Source organism: Trachemys scripta, chromosome 2, assembly GCF_013100865.1.
Source record: "Trachemys scripta elegans isolate TJP31775 chromosome 2, CAS_Tse_1.0, whole genome shotgun sequence".
Taxonomy (NCBI): Eukaryota; Metazoa; Chordata; order Testudines; family Emydidae; genus Trachemys; species Trachemys scripta.
Window position 1 is genome coordinate 214,569,718 of NC_048299.1, and position 22,502 is coordinate 214,592,219.

Consider the following 22,502-nt stretch of genomic DNA (forward strand, 5'->3'; position numbering starts at 1 on the left):
TATATACCAACCAATTCTATTCTCTGGGGCATGCACTGCTGCTCCATGTAGTGGCCCAGCAAATGAAGCTCATAACTACATGGGCCATGATCCCTCACTTGCCAAGGGATTTTGATTCCTTTGCCAGTGAATGAGTTAACTTATCAGATAAATAAAAATCATTAAAGAATAATGTTCAAAATACAATGGTCTCTTCTAAGCCAATGCTTTCTAATCAGCTGCTTTCTAATCATTCATTAATATTTGACTTAGAGAGTCTGAAATGTCAGCTTCTTCTTCAGCCTCAACCACAATGAAATTATCAGGATACATTTACAAGGCTAATTGTCTTTGAGCACAAAAAACAGCTATAGCAATGCTTATTAGTGATTCTTCTATGGTCTCTCTCATAAAGCATATTTGTGTGAGTTAACCCTAGCCTGCAGAAATTTTGAGGTTTCACTTAACAAAAGACCATTAAGAAACATGACTTCTCTTTCTTTTCCACTGTAAGCTTCTGCTTCAATCCAATATACACATATACACACATACACACACACACACACACACTTTTTTCCCCACTTTATACTAGATTGGCCTTCCCAGCAAGCAGTTTAAAAATATTCCAATGTAAGTAAATTTAGATGTATGCAGTTTTGCAGGTTTTATATTAAGCAAAATGAAGAAAAAAATATTTTAGTGACCATAATTTTTTTATCATGAGTCTACTTATACCAAACAATGAATTTGAATTTAAGCATCATTTGGATGCCAGTTTAAAGCTCCCTAGTAAACTATTCCTCTTTCTCCTGGGTCAGAGTTCCAAATGCAGATACGTGCTTTAAAAGCCCTCTTATCAAGTATATGCCTGTTTTTTACATTTAAAAAAGGCATTGAGACAATTATATATACAACACACAAATTAAGTTGAGTGAAAGCATTATGTTATGTTAATCTATTAGATGCTATATTAATCTGAGCACAATCTGAGAGCATTAGTGAGAGATTTAGTAAAAAGAGAGGATAGGATACCCTAGCTATTTATGAGAAAAAGTAGCAGGCATACCTGACGGTGGAACAAAAATTATTTATTACATTTTGAACAAACCCTGATTTACTATAAACATTAACTGCTTATAAAGCTTTAAAAGGACAAGTTATTTAAAGTAATGAGACATATTAGGCTCCAGTTTACTTGCAGTGTAGGTGGTAATGTTTTAGTGTACTTGACATTTCCTATGCTTATTTTAGAAATGTTTCTATTTCTTCTTTGAATTAGAACAGTAATGGTGCAGTTGGAGTAATTAGTAATCCAGACTGAATATCTAAATAAAGGACATACCAGTCTATAAGGAATCTTTACACTTAAAGCTTAGGGCCAGATTCTCATTTACACCTTTAGACTGCTCTGTTAGCCTAAAAGTGCTTCAAAGTGAACACAAATTACATTTGCACCCATATTAAGGACACTTTACACTGCCAGAGTTGTATAAAATAACAATTAGACTCAAAGTATTTGCTTATCCAGTGTGTTAAGCCCAAAAGAATTAGTAACAGCCATGACTATTATCTACTTGATTGTACTCGACCAATAAAAATGGTCCAGATCCTGCTTCAGGTTCAGTCACTTTTCCCCGGATCACTGGGCAACAGCCCTAAAGTCTGCAGGGTCAGTCATAGATGGATCACCCCAGTAGATCAAATGCCACCCATAACCTATGCTACTGGAGTAGGGGCATGGCTGAGAAAAGGCAGCAGGGCCAGGGATTCCTTAAACCTTTTTGATCCTGGCTGCTCAATCTCCCCTTTAGAGCCTTTGGCAGTCAGAGTACACAAGCAACATTCCAGCAGGCGGCTAGCACAGTACCAGCTGCACTATGCAGTTCTTGGCCTGAACTAAAGATCAGGACCATTAATCTCACCTCAAGGTGCAAGGTGTGAGGCACACACTGTGACTTCCAACATCAGATGCTTTGAATAAAATTATTATTATTAAATATTATTATTAAATAATTGTATTAATAAGTGTGTTTTAAAGCTTCAGTTCAATATATTCTAAAGGTAAAGAAATAGAGAACTATGGCTTCATGGAATGAGGCATTTGATTAGAAATTCATCCCTCTACACAAACACCACATAGTTAAAGTGCCAAAATTGCATTGTAGGGAGAAAGGTGGCATGCTGGAGTGAGGATTAGGCTTAGGAGCAGGAGCTCTGTATAGCATGTTCCCCTCCAAACATGATAAATAAATATTGGATTTGCAGACAAATCCATGTGGGAGTTAATGCTACTCCCATCAGCATTAAACTCCTCCTCCAAGCTTTGGGGATCTAGGAAGACAGAACTAATTACTGCATGGCTTCTCTGGAGGTGTTGCTATTAAGGCCAGGTAGGGGAGCAACCCAAAAAGGTGCAAACCTCCATAATCTGCAAGGTTGAAGTCCAGTTTCCCATGGACGCTGGCATTTGGGGGCTGTACCGTGAGGCTGTAGACCTCTCCCCTGAGAGCAAAATGGTTTTCAAATGCTTTCCCCTTGCCTTGTCGGTTTTCCATTGAAAGATATTACACTTTTAAAAATAGTAATTATTGAAAACATTTGTTTTACAAACAGTGGTTGTCATGATTTTTCAGTGGTTAAGGTCTAGTCTGGGACATAAGAAAACCATAGTTCTATTCCCTACTCTATTCCACACCTTCTCCTGGCAAGTCACTTTCTGTCTTTGCCTTGTATCCCTATGTGCAAAATGGGGATAATCTTCCCTAATTTATGGAGGTGCTGTGAGGATAAATACATTAAAGATTATGAGGTGTTCATACACTATGGTAATGGGAACCATATATGAATCTAGGAAAGATAAACCAAAGGGAAAAATGCGAAAACCTCACATTTAAATGGGCCAAAGTTTGGGAGGCAAAGAGTGTTGACCTTAAACAGAGCCCATCTAATCCCCTACAAATAATCTCCATATACTATGCCCCTGTTGTTTCCATGTTTGGTTTTTTTATGCCAGGCCTATTGGTTTTTTTATGCCAGGCCTATCGCCACTGTAATTCTGTAATTTAACGTGTCTGTGTGTGTGTGTGTGTGTGTGTGTGTGTGTGTGTGTGTGTGTATACGTACACAGCTGGGGAGAAAGGGAGCTGGGCCAGCAATGATATCATTACCCACAAAACCCAGGAGGATTTTTCTAGGCAAGATAATGCTGACCTTGGTAGTACTATCTTATGCTCAGTACTGTTCATGACACCACTCTCTCCCCTAAAGGAATGAAGAGCTGTTTAGGCAGAAGTGAGGAGCCTGTGGGAACAAGGTTAGGGTGAAGTTAGTGAGCAACAGAGTCCCGGGGTCTCAATGTAGATGTGCCAACCTTCTGCAGATTCTCCTGTGATCCATGAGCTTTCCCTACAGATCTCAGGACATCCTCATGTTAGTACGGCTATCTATAAAGCTCACCTCTCCATGGTGTGATGTGAAAGTAACTGCAAGATTTAATTTGCAGAGTATCCCAATTCTGCTATAGGTTTTCCAATATTTGGCCCTGAATACTCAGATCTATTGCTTACTATAAAAAAGCTTGACAAGGCTAATCATGGTGTTCATTTGGAAATGGTACTTTGAAGCATTACCAAATGAAAGATTTATGCTTTGCTTCTGAATCCGCAGGAAGCAGTTTTCACAGCAATTTTTTTTCTACCAAACATTGAACTGTGTCTTTTTCTGGTCTCCTAAATTACATTATTCAGTGCAGAAATAGCTACAGCTATCTGAAAGCTAAACACCTTAGATCCCATGAGCACAAAGGCATTGAATTTAGTAATAATAGTGAAGAGAGTTGTTGCTACAATGAAATCTATTGCAATTTGTCCAGGGAATACTGAGGGGCCACTTAAGATGAGGACAAGATTGTACAATGCCTGATGTAGGTTCTCCGCAATTTACTAGAATCAGTATAGTAAGATATATTGGATTTGTAATGATTTAATTTGCTTGATTGTGGCACAAGCAGCTGGAGGCTCAAGCAGATAATTACATTTCTAAGCCACCAAGTAATCCTTCTATGGGGGTTGTGGAATAGTCACTGATGACAGAAAACCAGTTGGAAAACAACATAAGCTCATACCCACATCAGTTGTCTAGTCATACAAAGTTCAGTGAATGATTAGCAGTAGGGTGGTTAGGGGTTTCACTGCATCGAAAAGGTATCATGCTGTTATTGTCACAAAGGGTTTACTAACATCTTGTCAAAGCAGATAAGGATTATAAATTACATTGGTTATACTGGAAGGGGTATGGTGGAAAAAGGACCACAGGCCATTTTTCTGAAACCTTTCACCAGCATTACACGCAAGAAAGAATATTCTATGGTTTTATGGTTATAACAATCTGGTGATCTAGTTGAAGCCATATCAAATAACTTTAAGAAGATGTAAATGGATAAAAACAAACCATACTATATACAAGACAAAAATCCCTAGGAAATTATTAAAACTTGTTTGACAAACTAGATGTCTATTGTTGTAAATAATACTTTTCAGCAGTAGATCTCATAGCACTTTACCAGGGAGATCAAGATCATTATCTCTATTTTATAGATGAGGAAACTGAGCACAGAGCAGCAACATAACTTGCCCAAGGTCACCCAGCAGACCAGTAATAGAGCCCAGGTCTCCTGAGTAGCTATCCAGTACTCTATCCACTATGATACACTGCCCGTACATTAGTTATGATATGTCATTAATAGACAAAGAAGGAGTAACTGCTTTATCAAAGCTATTCTAACAACATCACAGCTAACTCTTTGGCTATTTTAATCCCACAGGATTTAATAGGTTTGCCGATCTACTGTACTTATCTAGTGCTGCCACAATTATCCATTGCTGTTGCCACATGCACCGTTAAGTATACACTACTTACTAACACTATTTCTTTAAAGGTATCTTCCATTGAAATACCTAACCTTGGTCCATAAATAGTGAAGGGGTGAGAAACTGTGTAGTTAAGGATTTAATAGGGTTGTGAGCCACATTTCAGTAGCCTTTTATTAGTTATTTTTATTTTGAAGGGGCACTGTGCTTCATAAGGCAAATCTATCATTGTGCTTGTGTCATAGTATCCCTAATCTTGTAGTAAATCTTAAAGCTGACAATAGCTGCAGTAAGTGGTGGTGCAGTTTAACTTTTTTTTTTTTTTCAATCACCATCCCCAGACACTTAGGTTCCAAACTGTGTCATAATGGAATATTTGCTAAAATGAAACTTAACTACCATAGCTGAATACACCAAGAAAAGAACTAAGTCTACAATTGTTACAGCTGATTTCAATTTTGGAACAAAAACTGGCTTTTTTCTAAAATGAAATGTTTCACAAACAATTGTTGACATTGTTTAAATGTTTCATTTGTGAGACAAATTGTGCCATTTCCCCCCATTATTTTTAAAAGCATTGAAAAAATTATTGAGCTTACCCATTTTAACATTTTCAAAAACAAAAATTTAAGACAAAAAAATCACATATTTCAAAAATAAAAAGGATTGATTTCTAACACTTCAAAACAAAAAAAATCAGATTTTCATTTTTTTCATAATAGGGTCTCATTTTCAATCAGCTCTAATGTTTGCATTAAACACACTTTTCTTCTTTAGATGAGACAATTCACCTTTTGTAAGAGTAAGCACAAGATTACGGAAATCAGCAGGGTTAAACCCACTTGCACAGCATTGATTTTTACCCATTCGGCATAATAAAATATAATAGGCATAAAATGATATAAAAAATGTCAGTAGCCTGGCAAATGGTTGTATTCTTAATGTCTGATTCAGTTCTTATCAGTTTTGTGCGTACTGTACCAATGAACAATCACACAATAGCAAAACAATATTTTCACTAGAACAACCATGTTTCCAACTGATATTAAACATGTCATAAACATGAATAAATAGCCCATAAAAAGGTCATTAAAGCAACAACCAGTAATAACCTCTGTGTCACACACAACCATAATCAAGATCTCTCTGGCATCAGGCTGCGATTCTGAGTCCTAATCCACTGGACCCATGTGCTTTAAGCTTCCCTTTAGCTGAGCAGGCTCCAGCAGTGTCTGTGGCCTCTCTGTGACATTTTCAACCAAGTGTTCTCTCTGTTATCCCTTCACAGAAATGGGCAGTTCTGCTACCCAGAGCCACCAGGACCAGTACTGACCCCTCAGATTTCCCCATAGCTTAAGCACACCTTTTCCTGGAACTCCAACCATCTGGGCACTCTGGGTTTACAGTTTAGCTCTTCATTGAACCACAGATAGACACACAGGTAGATTTGCACGGGATTCTAAAGGCAAATACTCTTTACTTAGATAGCACAAGGGAAACACAGATCTAGAAAAATAACAAATATTAATACTCATTTCCCTGCCTCAGTTTCCTCACCACTCTGGAGCATTTTCTGGAATTAGTACTGAGTCCTCTGGGGTGTCCATGATCCTCTCTCTCTAAGTCAGCTAGCTTCCTTCTTCCACAGCTGCTCATGCAATTAAACAGGACCCCCCCCCACTACAAAAGCATAGAATAGAAATGTGTGGTTGGAGAGGACATCAAGAGGTCACCTAGATCATTGCTCTATGCTGAAGAAGGACCAAGTATAGCATCCCTGACAGCTGATGCCTCTTCCTATCTCTTCCTCTTTCCTGCCCAAAGCTTCCTGTGTGTTTCTGTGAGTCTCCTCTGATTCACCCAGTCTCTGTGGTTTTTAAAGGCTAGCATCAACACTTTAATTTCTTTGTTCTGCATCTGGGGATCTTCCACTCTCCAGACCCCGTCCCTGTAGACAGACTGGGTCAAACTGTTTTCCCAAGGCTTCAGCCATCCCACTATCCTAAGCTGATCATTAAGGTATTAGAACTAAACACTGTACCTCGTCTGACAAACTCCAGTCAATTTATGGCTGACTCACTATGCACTGAGACATTCCATGAGGCATCAATTTCATAACATCAGCCTGAATTCATAAGTTGTGTGCAGACAAATTTCCAAAATCATCACCAGCCCTAATGTAATAATGATGACTAATAAAAGTATGTATTCTGAAAGAAATCAGACTGTCAACTTATTAGCTATTGTAATGGTCACTTTAGAAAGTAAAACTCACTTCCAGGCAGTTCTGTGTCACGTATCAGACAGATTTTGTAAGTGGGCTAGACACAAAGCCCACTGAGGTCAATGGAAGTTCTTCCATTCTCTTTGGTGGGCTCCTCCACAGAGTCTCCAGCTAGGTGTTTCTCTCCTAGTACACATTAGTCATTTTTAGAGATTTGGTAAAGTATAGTTAGACATTGCCGATTTTCCTCCAGAGTAATTGGAGGAATTATTTTCATGCATATGGAATTTATACTATTGCTTAAAATTTTATTTTATTATAAAAGTCACAAGTAATCAGTTGAAAACATGTTTGAATAGAAAATACTATCCTGCTGTGTACATATGTCCACAGACACCTTATCCTTTTCTAACAACCCATGGTCAATTCCTACCTCATAACCAAAAGCCAACCTACTCAAAGCACAAACATCAAAATATTACTCAGGGAATTATAGCTTTCAGTACAATCTCAATCAAGTACTTCTTCTACAGAAGAAAGCACTTGTGATATGTTTATATAAGTGTAATTCTTTGAAATAAGGATATATTGAGAAAATGTTTTAAAACATATTTTAAATGGGACTGTTTAGGAAAAGCAAAAATGTGTTATTATTTTAGTAAATTTATTTGTGAAAAGTGCTAGATAAGCAGTGCTGTAGATTAAATCCTCTACAATACAGATGCAGTACAGGCATACTTTTACCCTGGCAAACTCCTTCCACTCTCACTTGAAAAGAACATCTGTAAAAATAAAAAATCAACCTCTGGCCTCTGCTGAAACTGGCAACAAGGCTTCCAAAAACTGCTAACTGTGATGTGGACACTTTTCTGATAGAAACTGGACTATAGCAAACTGAATCAGTTTCCATCCTACCTCTCCAGTCACTGTATTACTAGGTGGCCCCTCATTTTCATCTTACATACTTCCCACTCTCATCCAGTTTCTCTCAGGGCCCCTTAACTACCTCCCTCCTCTTCACCCCTAAGCTGATGATACCCAAATCCACCTCAGCAATTCTGACCTCTCTCATTCTATCTGGCCCTGCTTCTTTAACTGGGAAATATCTCTCAAATGTCCAGTCATTGATTTAAACTCAATGTGAAAAGGAACTCCTTATTTTTCCTCCCTCTAAAAAAAAAATTAATTAATCCTCTCTCCTTCTCTGTCACTGTCAACAACTTCACCATCTCTAATGACACCAAAGTTCACAGCCCTAGAGTAATCTAAGGACACCCTTTTTCCTTTCCTCCATCACATCTAGGGTTTGTCTACATGCAGGGCCAGCTCTACTGTTTTTGCCGCCCCAAGCAGCGCGCCAAATTGCCGCCGTGGACGGCGGGGGCAGTCCGTGTGCTGTTAGGGCAGCACGTGCGTTTCCATGGCAGCGTCAATTCGGCGGCAGCTTCTGTCTTCAGCCAGAAGACAGAAGCTGCTGCCGAATTGCCGCCGCAGGCAGCTGAACATAGAAGCTGCCGCCGAATTGCCACTGCCGCAGAAACGTGTGTGCCGCCCTAATGGCGCATGGACTGCCCCCGCCGTCCGCGGCGGCAATTCGGCGCACTGCTTGGGGGCAAAAACACATGGACTGCCGCCCCTTGCAGATTGCCGCCCCAAGCACCTGCTTGGAAGGCTGGTGCCTGGAGCCGGCCCTGTATACATGAACAATTAGTTTGTGGCAAACTGGAGTGTGAATCTACCCTGGACTAGCACCTCATATTAATTGTCCACGTGAACTCTGCTGCATTAACAGTTTGTTAATGCACTTTGACTCGTCCCCTTTCAAAAAGGACTAGGTCAAAGCACATTAATTTGCTTGCTAATTAAAGGCCATTGTTAAATCCTATCTGTTCTCCACTTACAGTTTCTCTAAAATTCATCCCTTCCTCTCCATTCCTACTACTCTGGTCCTGTTGACTCCTGAAACCACCTCTCACTGGCCTCCCCAAATTTCACAGTATACCCTTCAAACTTATCTGCATCTTCTTTGTCTGGTGCTTTTGAACATCTCAGCCTTCCTGAATGTTTGCACTGGCTTCCAGTTTACCCCAATATCATATTCAAACTCCTTATCCTCACCTTTTGCACCCTGCCTATATATCATTTCTTTTCTACTCTGCTTCATGTGCCCTATGTTCTGCCACTTACGCACTTTTGAGAATCCCACACAGTATTTCTAATGCAATTATTACCGTAGTATTCCAAAACCATGATATCACACAACTTCATTCTCTGCCTGAAAAACCCTCCAGAAAACCCACTTCTTTCAGAAAGCTTTTCCCCACTGTCCTCCACCATGACCCTCATTCCAGACATAGTCCCAAACATTTAAAATTAATTTAAAACTAAATCCAAATAATAAAAATAATAGTTTAAGTCCACAGATAGATTTTTTTTACGTATATCAAGAATGAAAGGAATCCTAACAATGGCAATGATTCCATTACTAGATGGATATGTAGAATTCTATATTTGGAGAAAAAACTGTATTCATATCATATGATGATGATGATGATGATGATGAAGAAATACTTTCCATTCCAACAGAAATTAAGGATGATATTAAACAGCATCTACTAAAGTTAAACATTTTTAATTAGCAGATCTAGATAACTTGCATGCAAGAGCTTATAAGATCTGATCAAGGCTCTCTCTGGACTGTTAATACTGATTTTCAGTAAGTTTTGTAGTAAAGGGGAAGTTCCAGAGAACTGAAAGAAAGTTAATGATGTTCCAATATTTTAAAAGGTAAATGGGATGACCCAGGTAACTACAAGCCTGGTAGCCTGACATCGATTCCAAGAAAAATAATGTAATGGCTGATAAGGGACTTGATTAATAAAGAATTAAAGGAGAGTAACATAATAATGCCAATCAATATAAGTTTCTGGAAAATAGATCTTGTCAAACTAATTTCATATCAATTTTTGATGAGATTACAAGTTTGGATAATAAAGGTTATAGTGCTGATATAATATACTTAGACTTCTGTAAAGGCATTTGACTTAGTACCACCCGACATCTTGATTAATAAACTAGAATGTACAAATTTAACATGGCATACATTAAATGAATTAAAAATTAGTGAAATGATAGGTCTCAAAATGTAATTATAATGAGGGATTCATTGTCAATGGGCTGTGTTTTTAGAGGGGTCTCAGGAGGATATGTTCCTGGCATCTTTATCAATGATTTGGAGGGGAAAAAAACATAAAACAATCACGGATACAATTTTCAGATAATGCAAAGATTCAGGGGAACCTGGTAAATATTGAAATGGACAGGTCACTGATACATAGCAATCTGGATATCTTGGGTAAGCTGACTGCAAGAAAACAGTATGTGTTTCAGTATGGTAAAGTAACACTTTTTCATACAAAGAATGCTGGCCATAAAGACAGGATGGAGGACTCTATCCTGGGAAGCTGTGCTCTGAAAAAAATACTTGAAGATCATGGTGCATAATCAGCTGAAAATGAGCTCCAAGTGTGATTCTGTGGCCAAAAGAGCTAATGTGATCCTTGGATATATAAGCAGGGGAATATCAACTAGGGGTAGAAAGAGTATGTTTCCTCTGTATCTGGCACTGGTACAACCACTGCTGGAAATCTGTGTTCATTCTGGTATCCACAATTCAAGAAGCATGTTGATAAATTAGAGGGGGTTCAGAGAAGAGCCACAAGGATGATTAAAGGATTGGAAAACATGCCTTATAGTGAAAGATTCAAAGAGCTCAATCTATTCATTTTATCAAAGAGAAGGTTAAGGGTTGATTTGGTCCTAGTCTATAAGTACCAACACAGGGAACAAATATTTGATAATGCACTCTTCAGTGTAGCAGAGAAAGATATAACACTATCCAAGGCAGGAAGTTGAAGCTAGACAAATTCAGACTAGAAATAAAGGTGCAAATTTTTAACAATGAAGGTAGTTAACCATTAGAACAACCACGCCTGGATTAACCAATGTCTGTTTAGTGCACTTCCACAGGATTTGGGTTGGTGGTGCTGTGACCTGGAACACAGGGACTCAGTGCTGCTCAGGTTTGGCCTGGCTGCCCGTCAGGCATGATGAGGGGGCAGCCAGGCCTAATTTGAATGATTTCCATAGTGCATAGCCCAAATATCCTTTAATCTAGCACTGGGAACAATTTATCAAAGGTTGTGTTGGATTCTCCATCAAAGGAAAATTTTAAATCAAGCTTGGATGTTTTTCTAAATTATATGTTCCAGTTCAAGCACAGCTGTTAGACTTGAAGCCAGAATTAATAGAGGCAAATCTTATGGCCTGTGTTATGCAGGAGGTCAGACAAGATGCTCACAGTAGTCCCTTCTTGCCTTAAAAAAATCTATGGGGGTTTCTAAACTGCACACTTCGTTTGGTGGTGTGTACTGTACTTATTCGTACTGCCGCTCTAGCATGGGAATAAATAGCAGTGTAAACAGTGAGGGATGGCTTAGACAAGTAAAGACATGCCTGAAGAGAGTGGATGTGTATTGAAGTACATACCCTACATGATGCTCTACTCGCCCAAACTGTGTCTCCCCAGCTACAATGCTGTTTTAGCAGTGTAGTGTCCAGCTGGATCCCCATTGCTGGAGCCTTTCCCTGGAAAAGACTCAGGCAGTGACGAAAGGCTCTGGCGGGGTAGGGGGGCTGCTCCCCGCTGCTGGTGCCCTTAGCGACCACAGAAACAAACTCCAGCAGTGGGGAAAGGCTCTGCCAGCAGCTGAGGCCTTTCCCTGTCTCAAGGCAAAACTCCAGCAGCTCCCCACTGCAGCAGGGAAAGATTCCAGTAGCTCCCCACTGCAGGAGCCTTTCCCTCACTTCAGGGGAAGACTTGACCAGTGGGAAAAGGATCAGCCTTACTGTGCTACCTATCCCCCACCAGAGCCTTTTCTCGTCCCGGTGAATGACTCCAGCAGCAGGGAGCTGCTGAAGCCTTTTCCCACTTCCTTGCCTCTGCCAGAGCCTTTCACAGCATCCACACTGCTGTCTGTAGCTACATGTACACTATATGCCGCTGAATAGATTCCTATGTAACAATAAACATATCCCATAGTCTTACCCTATTGTAACTCTTGCTCATCCAGACCATCACCCACCACCTTTGGCTCATTGCTATGCCGCTGCTGGGTTAACAAGTAATTGGATAATAATACAGAATAAAATAAATAGCTTATTGATTTATGTCATTCAACAGTTTGGTCATAGACTCATTACCAAGCTAGGCTGAGTCACATTACTGGCATAGAGGTAAAAAATCACATCCCATTATTGATTCTATAAACCATCCAGTCCTTGCCACAGATTATTTTGAAGCTAATTTATTTTACCTGTTATTTGCTTCCTTCTGTATTGGGTAAAACCTTGGCCCTATTAAAATCCATGGGAATTTTGCCATTGATTTCAATGGAGCCAAAATTTAACCCATTATTTATTGGGGCTCATTTGTCATGCTAAATATAGTTATACAATACAAACAGGATTCCAGAAAGCATCAGAAGATTTTCCCTTGTTTAGTAATGGATACATCACTGATTTTTATTTTTAACTTTTCTAATACCCAGCATCCAAAGAGGGTTCCTGGCTGTAAATCGCTAGCAGAAGCAGGGGCCTCCCTGCAGCCCAGACTTAAGTGTTTATCACTGAGAGAGGGGTAGAACTTAGCATATACCCCTCTGGTTGGCAACTCCCATTGGCTAACTTTGGCAGCTTCCTGACTAGCACGCTGACTTTTGTGAATCACAGTCTGGCATCTCTCTCTTCTCGTTCATTCTACAGGGAGCCTAGGCACCTAATTCGGCATGGTGAATCGTAATGTTCTCCTGTGATTTTCCAGGCATCTAAAAGTTAGGTGCTGTGACTCTCAGAGTCACAATGCCTAAGTCCTTTTGTGTATCCAGGCCTGAAGTGCTGATCAGAGCCTGCACTAGGCATAAGATGACTAAGCAATTGCTTATACCCCTGAGCAGCTCAAGGGGGTCCCCAACTAATTATTAGTATGTGTTGTGTGTGAGGGCCTCCAAAAATATTGCTGCTTAGGGCCCCCAATGGGCACTGGTGCTGAGCACCTTACTGGGTCAGGCCCCTACTAATATTAATAAGATTTTTTTTAAAGTTACTCGCCTCTCAAAACTTGAACATTTAAAGCATTAAGTTGTATACAAATTGCTTTAAACAACTACATGAATATTACATATGTATATATTTATTATGCTGATTCTAAATTTGCATATGGTAAAAATACTGTAGTGAGCAATTTTTTAAATATATTTTTACAAATGTAAAATATAACCTGATCAGAAGACAACATGGTTGATTCGTTTACAGTTAAAAGTAACATATTTTATGGTGGATCCTGAGAGCATGTTGTGTGAACCTATGATTCCAGTTCACTGTGAATTGATTACAGATCACATGTTTATGGTTAAACAAATCATGCTAGGAAGGTGTTTTTATTTGTCTCCCTTTACTTAGGTCTTACATTGAATTAGACTGTAGGTTCTTCAGGGCATGGATAGTGAAACAGATTCTTGACTGTATCCAAACTCTGCACAGCGGCAGTGAGGGGGGATTGCTGATACAGCACCATTTACAGCTCTTTGAGCCTCACCTACACAGACCCAGCTCAACTTCCAGCTGTGAGGAATAGCTCTAACTTACACATTTGGGGTCCTTATGCCAGAGAGGCATCAGGCTTAGTAAAGTGCTATTCTACCACAGTCCCTCTCCACCCAGCCACCCCCTTCATCCTCTTCTGCAGTGGGAGTGGGCAGGGCAGCTGTTACAGGAGGTAGCTGATCTGCATCTGCCAGGTTTCCATCAGTGGTGAGTCCCACCGCACAGAGGGGATTCTCCACTGTCTCTGTTTGGCCATTTTGATTAACGAAAGTGAGCATCTATTCCCCAGAGAGGTATTCAGACAAAGTAATATCTAGCAACCAAAAGACAATCTTCTGCTAGGATGTCTTCTAGAATGTGACTAAAAATACACATTGTTCCTTTGAATAGTGTGTTACCCCTAATGGAGTTAAATTTGCTACTGCAACATCCATACTTTGAGCCTCTATAAGCCTGAGAACTCGTCATATTAAGAAGCATATTTTTTGCTTTGAAAATTTGTTATGGGTCCCTCCTTTTTGAACCATGACTGAAATTTTCTCCCTATTCCCTATATGTAACTGTGGCTTCCTAATCATCATTACTCTGAGTACATGAGTTTTCAATTCTGCCTTTTCATCTGAAAATTAAAGCAGTATTTTCCACAAAGGTACGGTGGTCCTCAGATTATCTTCTAATTGAATGTTTGGGTAAACATGAATATTTCATTAATTTCATGAGATTTTCTTAGCTGCCTTTTATCCAAATACTTTCTGCAAAACAGGAACAGCTTTGGTGTACCCTACATGCTAAAGTAGTCCTAAAAATTAAAAGACCGTATATATTCACTATTCTCTCTTTTTGTAGAGGAAAGAGTCATCTAAATTCACAGCAGCTATGTGGCTCAAATTTTGCCTTTGCTGTGAGAGGATATTATTTTAAAAGATAGTTGATTTTTTTCCAGGATTTTAGGCCACAAAGCTGGGTTCTGTTCTCAGTTACACCAGTGTAAATTCAACAGACAACTTCAAATTTTAAATGATGTAATGGAGAACAGAATTGAGGCTGATGAAGAATAGAAACTTGCTAATTATTATAAAAAAAATAGGAAATTAAAAAGTATGTTCTGTCATGATGCACATGGGATATTCCAGGCAGTGCTTATGCTTTCTCCAATTTATTATTATTATTATTTATTTTCAATATTCAAATAACTTTTTCCTACTTATAGTGTGAAAGTAAAGATTTCTGGATATTGGGAGAAAAGGAAATAACAGTAATCAAAACTTTCCATTCTCCAGAATAACATGTCCACCAGACCAACCCCTAAAGCTCAGCTAAAGTAACAGATGGAGTCACTTTATAAGTAATTCTATTTTATTAAGTTAAGAAGTCAAATATTTTTATTTGACTTCCTTAGTTAATCTTTCAGAGGGGTAGCCGTGTTAGTCTGGATCTGTAAAAAGCAACAGAGAGTCCTATGGCACCTTTAAGACTGAGGGCAGGTCTTCACTACGGGGGAGGAGGGGTCGATTTAAGATACGCAAATTCAGCTACGCGAATAGCGTAGCTGAATTCGACGTATTGGAGCCGACTTACCCCACTGTGAGGACGGTGGCAAAATCGACCTCCGCGGCTCCCCGTCGACGGCGCTTACTCCCACCTCCGCTGGTGGAGTAAGAGCGTCGATTTGGGGATCGATTGTCGCGTCCCGACGAGACGCGATAATTCGATCCCCGAGAGATCGATTTCTACCCGCCGATTCAGGCGGGTAGTGTAGACCTAGCCTAACAGATGTATTGGAGCATAAGCTTTCGTGGGTGAATGCCCACTTCGTCGGATGTAACTTGGAAGGATCTGGGCAATGGAGGTTCCTGTGACTTGGATTCTGAGTGGAGAGAGAGAAAGTGATGATGAAGCTGTCATCTTCACTGGATCTGGAAATAAGGGTCTCCATGCATAATATGAGATGATTAGTATAATCTAAGACCTCTTTCTCCAAATCTATTGAATGGCTCTTAGGAGAAGAGGGAAAGGAAGGACACATAAAATAGGTGTTTCTCCTACTGTGCCTTAGCTCCATGTACCTTTTGTTTTTGAAAGAAGAAACAAAAAGGGGTACTGAATTGTCATTTGACACAAAATGATCATTTTCAAAAATGAACATAAGAGTGATGATCCAAATAAGGAGTTCTATCTGCATCCTGAGCTGAGTGAACCAGCCTTCTGACTGAGAGATCTCTTTATCAATCCAGTTCAATAGCACTTTGTGACCATCTGAAACAAAAGTTGTCACCATGCCATTGACATAAATGAAAAGAGTTGATTAACTAAGTCCAGTTTCAAGTACATGGGTGGCCACCTCAAAAACCTCAGCCATGAAAATAGGTGTAATTGGCACTCTCGCTGTCTATTGTGTCAGTAAATCCAGAAGCTGAATAAGCATGAAAATTTCTAAACTCTAGAGAAGATCTCTTTAGGTCAGGGAGGAAGCTTGCTCGGTGGTTAACCATGTTGTACCTGTTCTATGGATAACTGGAGGTCTGCAGTTTCCAAGGTTATCAGTCCTGCATTCTTCACAAGCACTACATTCTCTAAAACTAAGTATTTAAAGAGAAAGAAACCATGCTGTGTGAACTGCACTCAGAAGTATTTCTCTGTCCATCAGAAAAGATTCTAAAAAATAGACATTTATATGAATAATGAAGCGTCACTGTTACATTAGATATGATATAAATATTTTATATGCCTATAACTTTTATATTTCAGTGCATAAGAAACTGCCTCTATGGTGGGTATTGTATAATTATGCCTTCCTTTAAAGCATCTGATATTAGCAACTGTTAGTGACAGGATACAGGATTTGATGGCCCACTAGTCTTTTCTGGTATGTCAATACCTATGTTCCCTGCTATCACCCTTCTTGTCAGCACATGAATCTGTGGGGATATTATCTGAACATGTTTTCTAATAGACTTTTTTATAACTCCCAGAGTTAGTCTGGCTGCTCTCAACACTAAGAAGTTTATGCTTCTTTTGCATCTATCATGCTTTTTAAAAAAAAATAGCACTCCCCAGCCTGAGGATTTCTATACATAGACCAGGGAGTGCAATTATTCTGTCCTTCTACCATCCAGTCATGAGAATAAATTACTTATGGTGGAACTTGGTCAAGCATCCTGCATGTTGCCTTGAAAAGGGGACCCGTGAAAAATCAGACATATTTGCAGTTGTCTCACATGTAGTCCAAGCCAGGATAGTGAAAGATCATGCATCATGGGCACCTCTCTTTTCAGTAAACTGGTGGTCTAAACACTGGGGGAAATGTTGGAAGGTTCATTAAAGACACTCTCCTTCCTGGGACTGTATTCACTAACTGCATCTTCCTGCCCCTTTGAAATGTAGGGGTCAAGGACTGTGTATAGAAGAGGCATAAGTACAATACTGAAGGGCCAAACTTTATTTGTTTTTGCCATGTCAACTTTTCTAATGTGTCTTTTCCTCATTGCCCAGCATCATCCGGAAGAAATGGCAGTGAGCCTGATGGAAAACACCAGTGGGCTACAGCCAGGATATATTCACGCTTTTAATCTCCTTTTTGTAAATCTTATAATGCTACTTTCATGCAAAAATACCAGTTATGTAGAATGTACATAGCCTAACCACATAGACAAAAGACTGTGTGTCTTATCTATACACTTATCTACTAAATAATTCTGCTAATAACTAATCACTGTAACTCAGTGTATTGGCATCATTACTGGATACAAGATGTTATCAAAATAAGAATTTAGTACCTGATCTGTGCTGTGCACAATTATGTTGATCACAATTGACTTTTGTGCCCAAACCCACAATTCATTCCCCTGCCATACTTTATTGCTTAATGGTACCAACGTTTCTGACCTACTCTGACCTTCTTCACACAAAAAGAAGAAAAGGTACACTGCATTTCCCCCACGCAGACTCATGAAAGTGGCTAACATTTAATTAATATATGGACCAAATGGTGCTGTCAGTATCAATAAAACAAGACATCTTGAATTAATAAATCCAGAGCTAAATGTAACATCAGTTATTTTTTCTGTGCTTAATTCTAGGAAGAAGAGAACTGCCAGCGCAGACTGTGGGTAGGAATTCGTTTTCCTGAGAATTGTTTCTGTGCTGACCCAAGGAGAGAACAAGTCAATGTAAATATGAAACGCGAGGGGCTTGGTTTAAAACCACTACTCAGAAGTTTTGTTTTTCCAAAAAATATGAAGCTCGACTTTTGCAGCAAAGTGATAATCACATGACACCAGTAAACTCGATTCCCCCTCTCACTCCTCCGGATAAGGACCGCATAATTTGGTAAATTTGGTGTGGCTTTACCTCCCCACTACACACACACACCCCGAGGAGCCCGAGACAAGCTGAACTCCTAGTTTGGGGAATGGAGCCAAAGCGGAGGCGGCAGGATAATAAATCGCTTCCTATATTTGTTTGCTAGTACGGGTCCGAGAGGAGTCCCCTTCAGGGTGCAGCGGGACGAAGGGGAAGGAGAACCACCGGCTCTCGATGCGCTGAGTCTCCCGCCTGCCCCGGGAGGGACGCAAAGGCAGAAACAAACCCAGGAGCTGCCGAGAGCTGCCTGGAAACGACGGCGAAGTGATAAAGAAGAAAAGTTCTCCTGGAGCAGCCCCCGGCCCCTATACTGTAAGAGGCTCCCGTGGCTCACCCCCGCCCCCAGCGGCTCTCCCTACCCAGCGCTGTGCTTTCCGCTGCCCCAGCCCATCATCCGACCTCCTGCGCCCCGCCTGCGGGTGTGTAAGGGAGAGGGACAGCAGCTCACGGGTTAAACTCAGGCTCGTCTTAGCCTCGGGAGACCTGCAGCACTTAAAGGCTAACAAGGCATCCGAGGACCTGAAAGTGAATGGGAATCGCTTAGGTAGAAACTTTAAGGACAAGGTGGGGAAAGTTCTGCAGTTCAACACAGGCAGCAGCATCCAATCCCGGGCATCTGGCCACGCGCTCTGCTCCAGTCAAAACATCCGCGCGCTGCTCCTGCTCCTGCCTGCACCGAAAGTTTGCAGCTTTCGCGCTGCAGTGGCTGCCACGGGAGCCGAGCAGCAGCGACGAGGATACCAGGGCAGAGGGGGAAGGAAGCGGAGAAGCAGATTTCTGGAAGCTCGCTCGCTGCTTCTGTGTTTCTACAAGGCTGAGGCCAGCTCCTCCGCGCGGCAGGGATCCACGTGAAAGCGGCAGATCTCAGACGAGCCATGACGACGGGCAACTTGGCTCTAACGCCATCAACACGTCCCGCTCCCGCAGATAGAAGGGCAGGGTCGAAACACAGATCCCCACGGAGCGCGACAAAACACGCGTGATTGCCCTCGGGGGAGCTGGGGAGACGCGCCCTTCCTCCCGGCCTAGGTCTGACAAGTACCGCAGCTGCTGAGGACAAGTTTCCTCTGTCAGGCCAGGGATGGGGAGAGAGGCTGAGCGGTTGGTGACTGAAACCCGTCCGCCGCCTGCTGGGATCGGGGGTGAGGAGGGGAAAGGAGGGGGAAGGGACGCTGCTCTTACCTACGTGCCTGGAGCTGGTGAAGAGCCGGGGCACCTGCCCCGCTGCTCGCTCCCTGGAGGCGGAGGAGGAGGAAGTCACCCGGGGGTCTTGGTCCACAGCTGCGGAGTAGAGGGCGCTGCCGCTGTAGCGCCTGGAGATCACCCTGTCCCCCCTTCGGGGTGGGTGGGGCTGGTGGCTCTGGCTGTCCCCGATAGCTTGCAAGAGGAGATCGAGCAGAATCCTCCTGTCCCCTCCTGGCGCCTCCAGGTCCCTGCTGCTGCCCTCGACCCCCGGCGGCGCAGGGGCTGAAGTGAGCAGCAGGAAGAAGATGGCAGGTAGAGCGTGACATCTCTTTGCCCCTCGCATCTCTCTGGCTCCTGAGAGAAGATAGAGCAGAGCACGGTTAGCTCCTGGCCATGCCCGCACCCAGCCCTCTCCTCATGCTGGGGCCGGCTCCTGTCCCACTGGGTGGGGAAAGCGAGCGAAGCCAATGGGGGCTGACTGAGGCCGGCTGCAGGGCGCTGGGGAAGAAGAGCGCTGCTGGGACCAGACTGGCTGGAGCGCAGCGGAGGCGCGTGTTGTTGGACGCGCAGGGAGCCGGGTGGGCTCAAGGGCGCTGGGCTCAGCACACCCGTCTCCTCTCCCGCGTCTACTGTGCGCGCTGCCGGGCTGGGGACCATGCTAGTGCTAGCGCCGCTGCGCTGGGGTGGGGGGCGGCGGGGGGGAGAAGGAGGGCTCTCCGGATTGCCTGGCCCCACCATACTTCCCCGCCCACCGCGGCAAGCGCTGCAGTTTCATCTCAGATCCCTTTAGGACACATTTATAGACACGGATTAGGACAAGGGTATTAACCAAGCAGCACATATTACAATCCAGGGCTTTATTGGGGGATTTGCCTGGCTTTCTTCTCCCAGTGTGATCACCCCTGAAGCTTTAGTCTTTCAGCGGAATCACAACCAGTTTTAACTTTCAGCTGGACACAAATAACCAAGACAGAGACTTTTTTTTTAAAGGGGGAAGGAAGGAGAAATCTTCCCAGGACTTTTAAACCATAGAACTAGAAATCCCCACACTCCTCTGGTATTGCCCTAGATTCTCATACTGATATACATTATATAAAATACACTCTCGCTGTCTCTCCTCTTAGAATGACAATTTCCCCCATTGATGGGGGAAATGGCTTGCCTTTCATCTCTGTGAATCTACCGGGCACATTCATTGATCGAACTCCTGGCTTTCGGGGGACGTTAGTGATTATGCTAGGTGACTGGTAAGAGAATTTAGGCGCTTTATTTTTCGATGTAGCCCGTGTTCTGATACGAATACATTTTAAAAGTCCAAACCTTTAGTATGTTTTACTATATCAGTGTGAGAGCTCAAAGCCCTCCTACATCCGCGCGAGCACATTACACACGTGGAGATACTACAGCCAAGATACTTCTATAAGTATCTTAGGAAAACGGAGGCTGGGGTGTTTCATTATTTTGGAGCGGAGACAAATATGAAAGGCAGTTTAAAAGGCAAACACAATAATGACTGGCTGAGTCCTAGCAGAGAACCTAATACATCTAAGTAAGCTATTCTAAATATAGTAAATAATTAGGATTATGAAAGGGGGGAATAATTCAGTTATTTACAAACCGATTTATGTTTGCATCGCTTACAACTCCCTTTTGTCAAAAGAGCTAAAAAGATCTCGCAGCAAGCTAACTGCCCCAAAAATGGTTCGAGGTTTCCAACCCTCCGCCGGCAGCTATTGCATATGACTAGCTCTAGGAATGAATTAGGAACGGATTGAGCTTTTCATTCATTGATGCTGATTATTCTAAGTGGTGACACTACCCCTGGAATAATTAAAGAAATGCTAAACCCCAGCCACCATATCTTGACTACAAAGAAAATTGCAGCAGCCTGGCAAAATGTCTCTCTCTCTCTCTAAACAGAGGACAAGAGGGAGCGCTTACCTTGAAGTAGAGTCAAATTTTGCTCAACTCTGGTATTTCTAAGTTGCTAAGAGACTTTCCTTCCTCTTCCTCCCAGTGAAGACTTACTTCTTTGGTTAGAGAGTGAATGGGGAGCGATCGGTTCTAAACCCAAAACAGCAGGATGCGCCTTTAGCAGCCATTCGCCTGTCTTATATAGTTCACTTTCGGGCGTATTCATTTGAGTACTATCGACTGTAGGTGGGTGGCAGTCAGTGAAGACATCTTTGGTAATCATTCTTCGCCTCAGCGAAAGTGTTTCTGACAAACTTCCTCCTCCTTTTTCGTCCCCCGGTGGATAGCAATTGAAAGCCATCAACTGAAATGGCTCAGATCTATTTGTGAAATTAGATTTCTCTGTAGATTAGGAAATGCTTGCTCATAAACCTACACGTACAAGAGAGGAGAATACTTTTGAACGTAGTGGGATTCCCTTGTACAGCTATTAATACATTGGGAGAAAGTAAAATTAATTTTTCATACTGTTGAATGGAGAGGAAAAAGAAGCCATCAGAAAGGAACAGTGTGTGTAAATTGCACACTCAGGTTTGTCATGGTTTGAGGGCAGGTAGGGAGAGAGAGTTTTTAATGAACCAATAAAGTAAAGCACATTAAAAGTTAATACTTTTCTTTAAAAAATAATTTCAGAACATGGGGGACAAAAAATAAAATGGCAAAATAGTTATCCCTGCCTTAGCAAAATCATTAATTCCAAAATGTATGTACATTTGCCTTGAAGATTCATAAAGATGGAAAGGAAGCTTTGAAATCATTGAAAATTGGACCTTTGCACTGGAACAACAGTCAGGCACAGAAGATACTGCAGTAAATTGAAAAGCAGCACATTTAAAAATGATAAGCGGAAATACTTCACAACAGCACAGAATTAGCCTATGAAGCCCTTTGCCACAATTCGCCTGAGGACAAAGTTTAGCAGGATTTAAAAAAGAATTGGACATTTATATGGAGTAACCAAAGTTGTAAGAGTAAGGGTTTGTTTGGTTTTTTTTAAGCAAGAGTTTTGGAAGAGATATAAATCTTCATGCTTAGACATGTAAGCCAAACTTTAACTAATAGGGTAGCTAGGAAGAAACTTTCCCTTGGTCAGATTATCCCATAATTGGCTATCTCAGGGTTGTTTGTATCATCTTTAGAAGTATTGGGGACTGGTCCTTGTCAGACAGCATGCTGTGCTACATGGAGTGACCTGGTATGGCAATCACTATGATCCTAAAGTAATCTTCCCAATCTCAGGTCTCAAC

The 22,502-nt window shown here is 41.6% G+C and overlaps 1 protein-coding gene across 1 annotated transcript in view; it reads right to left on the reverse strand.

Annotated features, from left to right (window-relative positions):
- ALKAL1 (ALK and LTK ligand 1) overlaps positions 1 to 21,356 on the reverse strand; it is a 45,147-nt gene extending 23,791 nt beyond the window's left edge. The window contains exons 1-2 of the mRNA XM_034762915.1: positions 21,223 to 21,356; positions 19,279 to 19,635 (exon numbers count right to left, since the gene is read on the reverse strand). Coding sequence (XP_034618806.1) covers positions 19,279 to 19,624 — 346 coding nt within the window. The 5' untranslated portion in view covers positions 19,625 to 19,635; positions 21,223 to 21,356. The remainder of the gene's footprint in view (positions 1 to 19,278; positions 19,636 to 21,222) is intronic.
- Between the last annotated feature and the right edge of the window lie 1,146 nt (positions 21,357 to 22,502).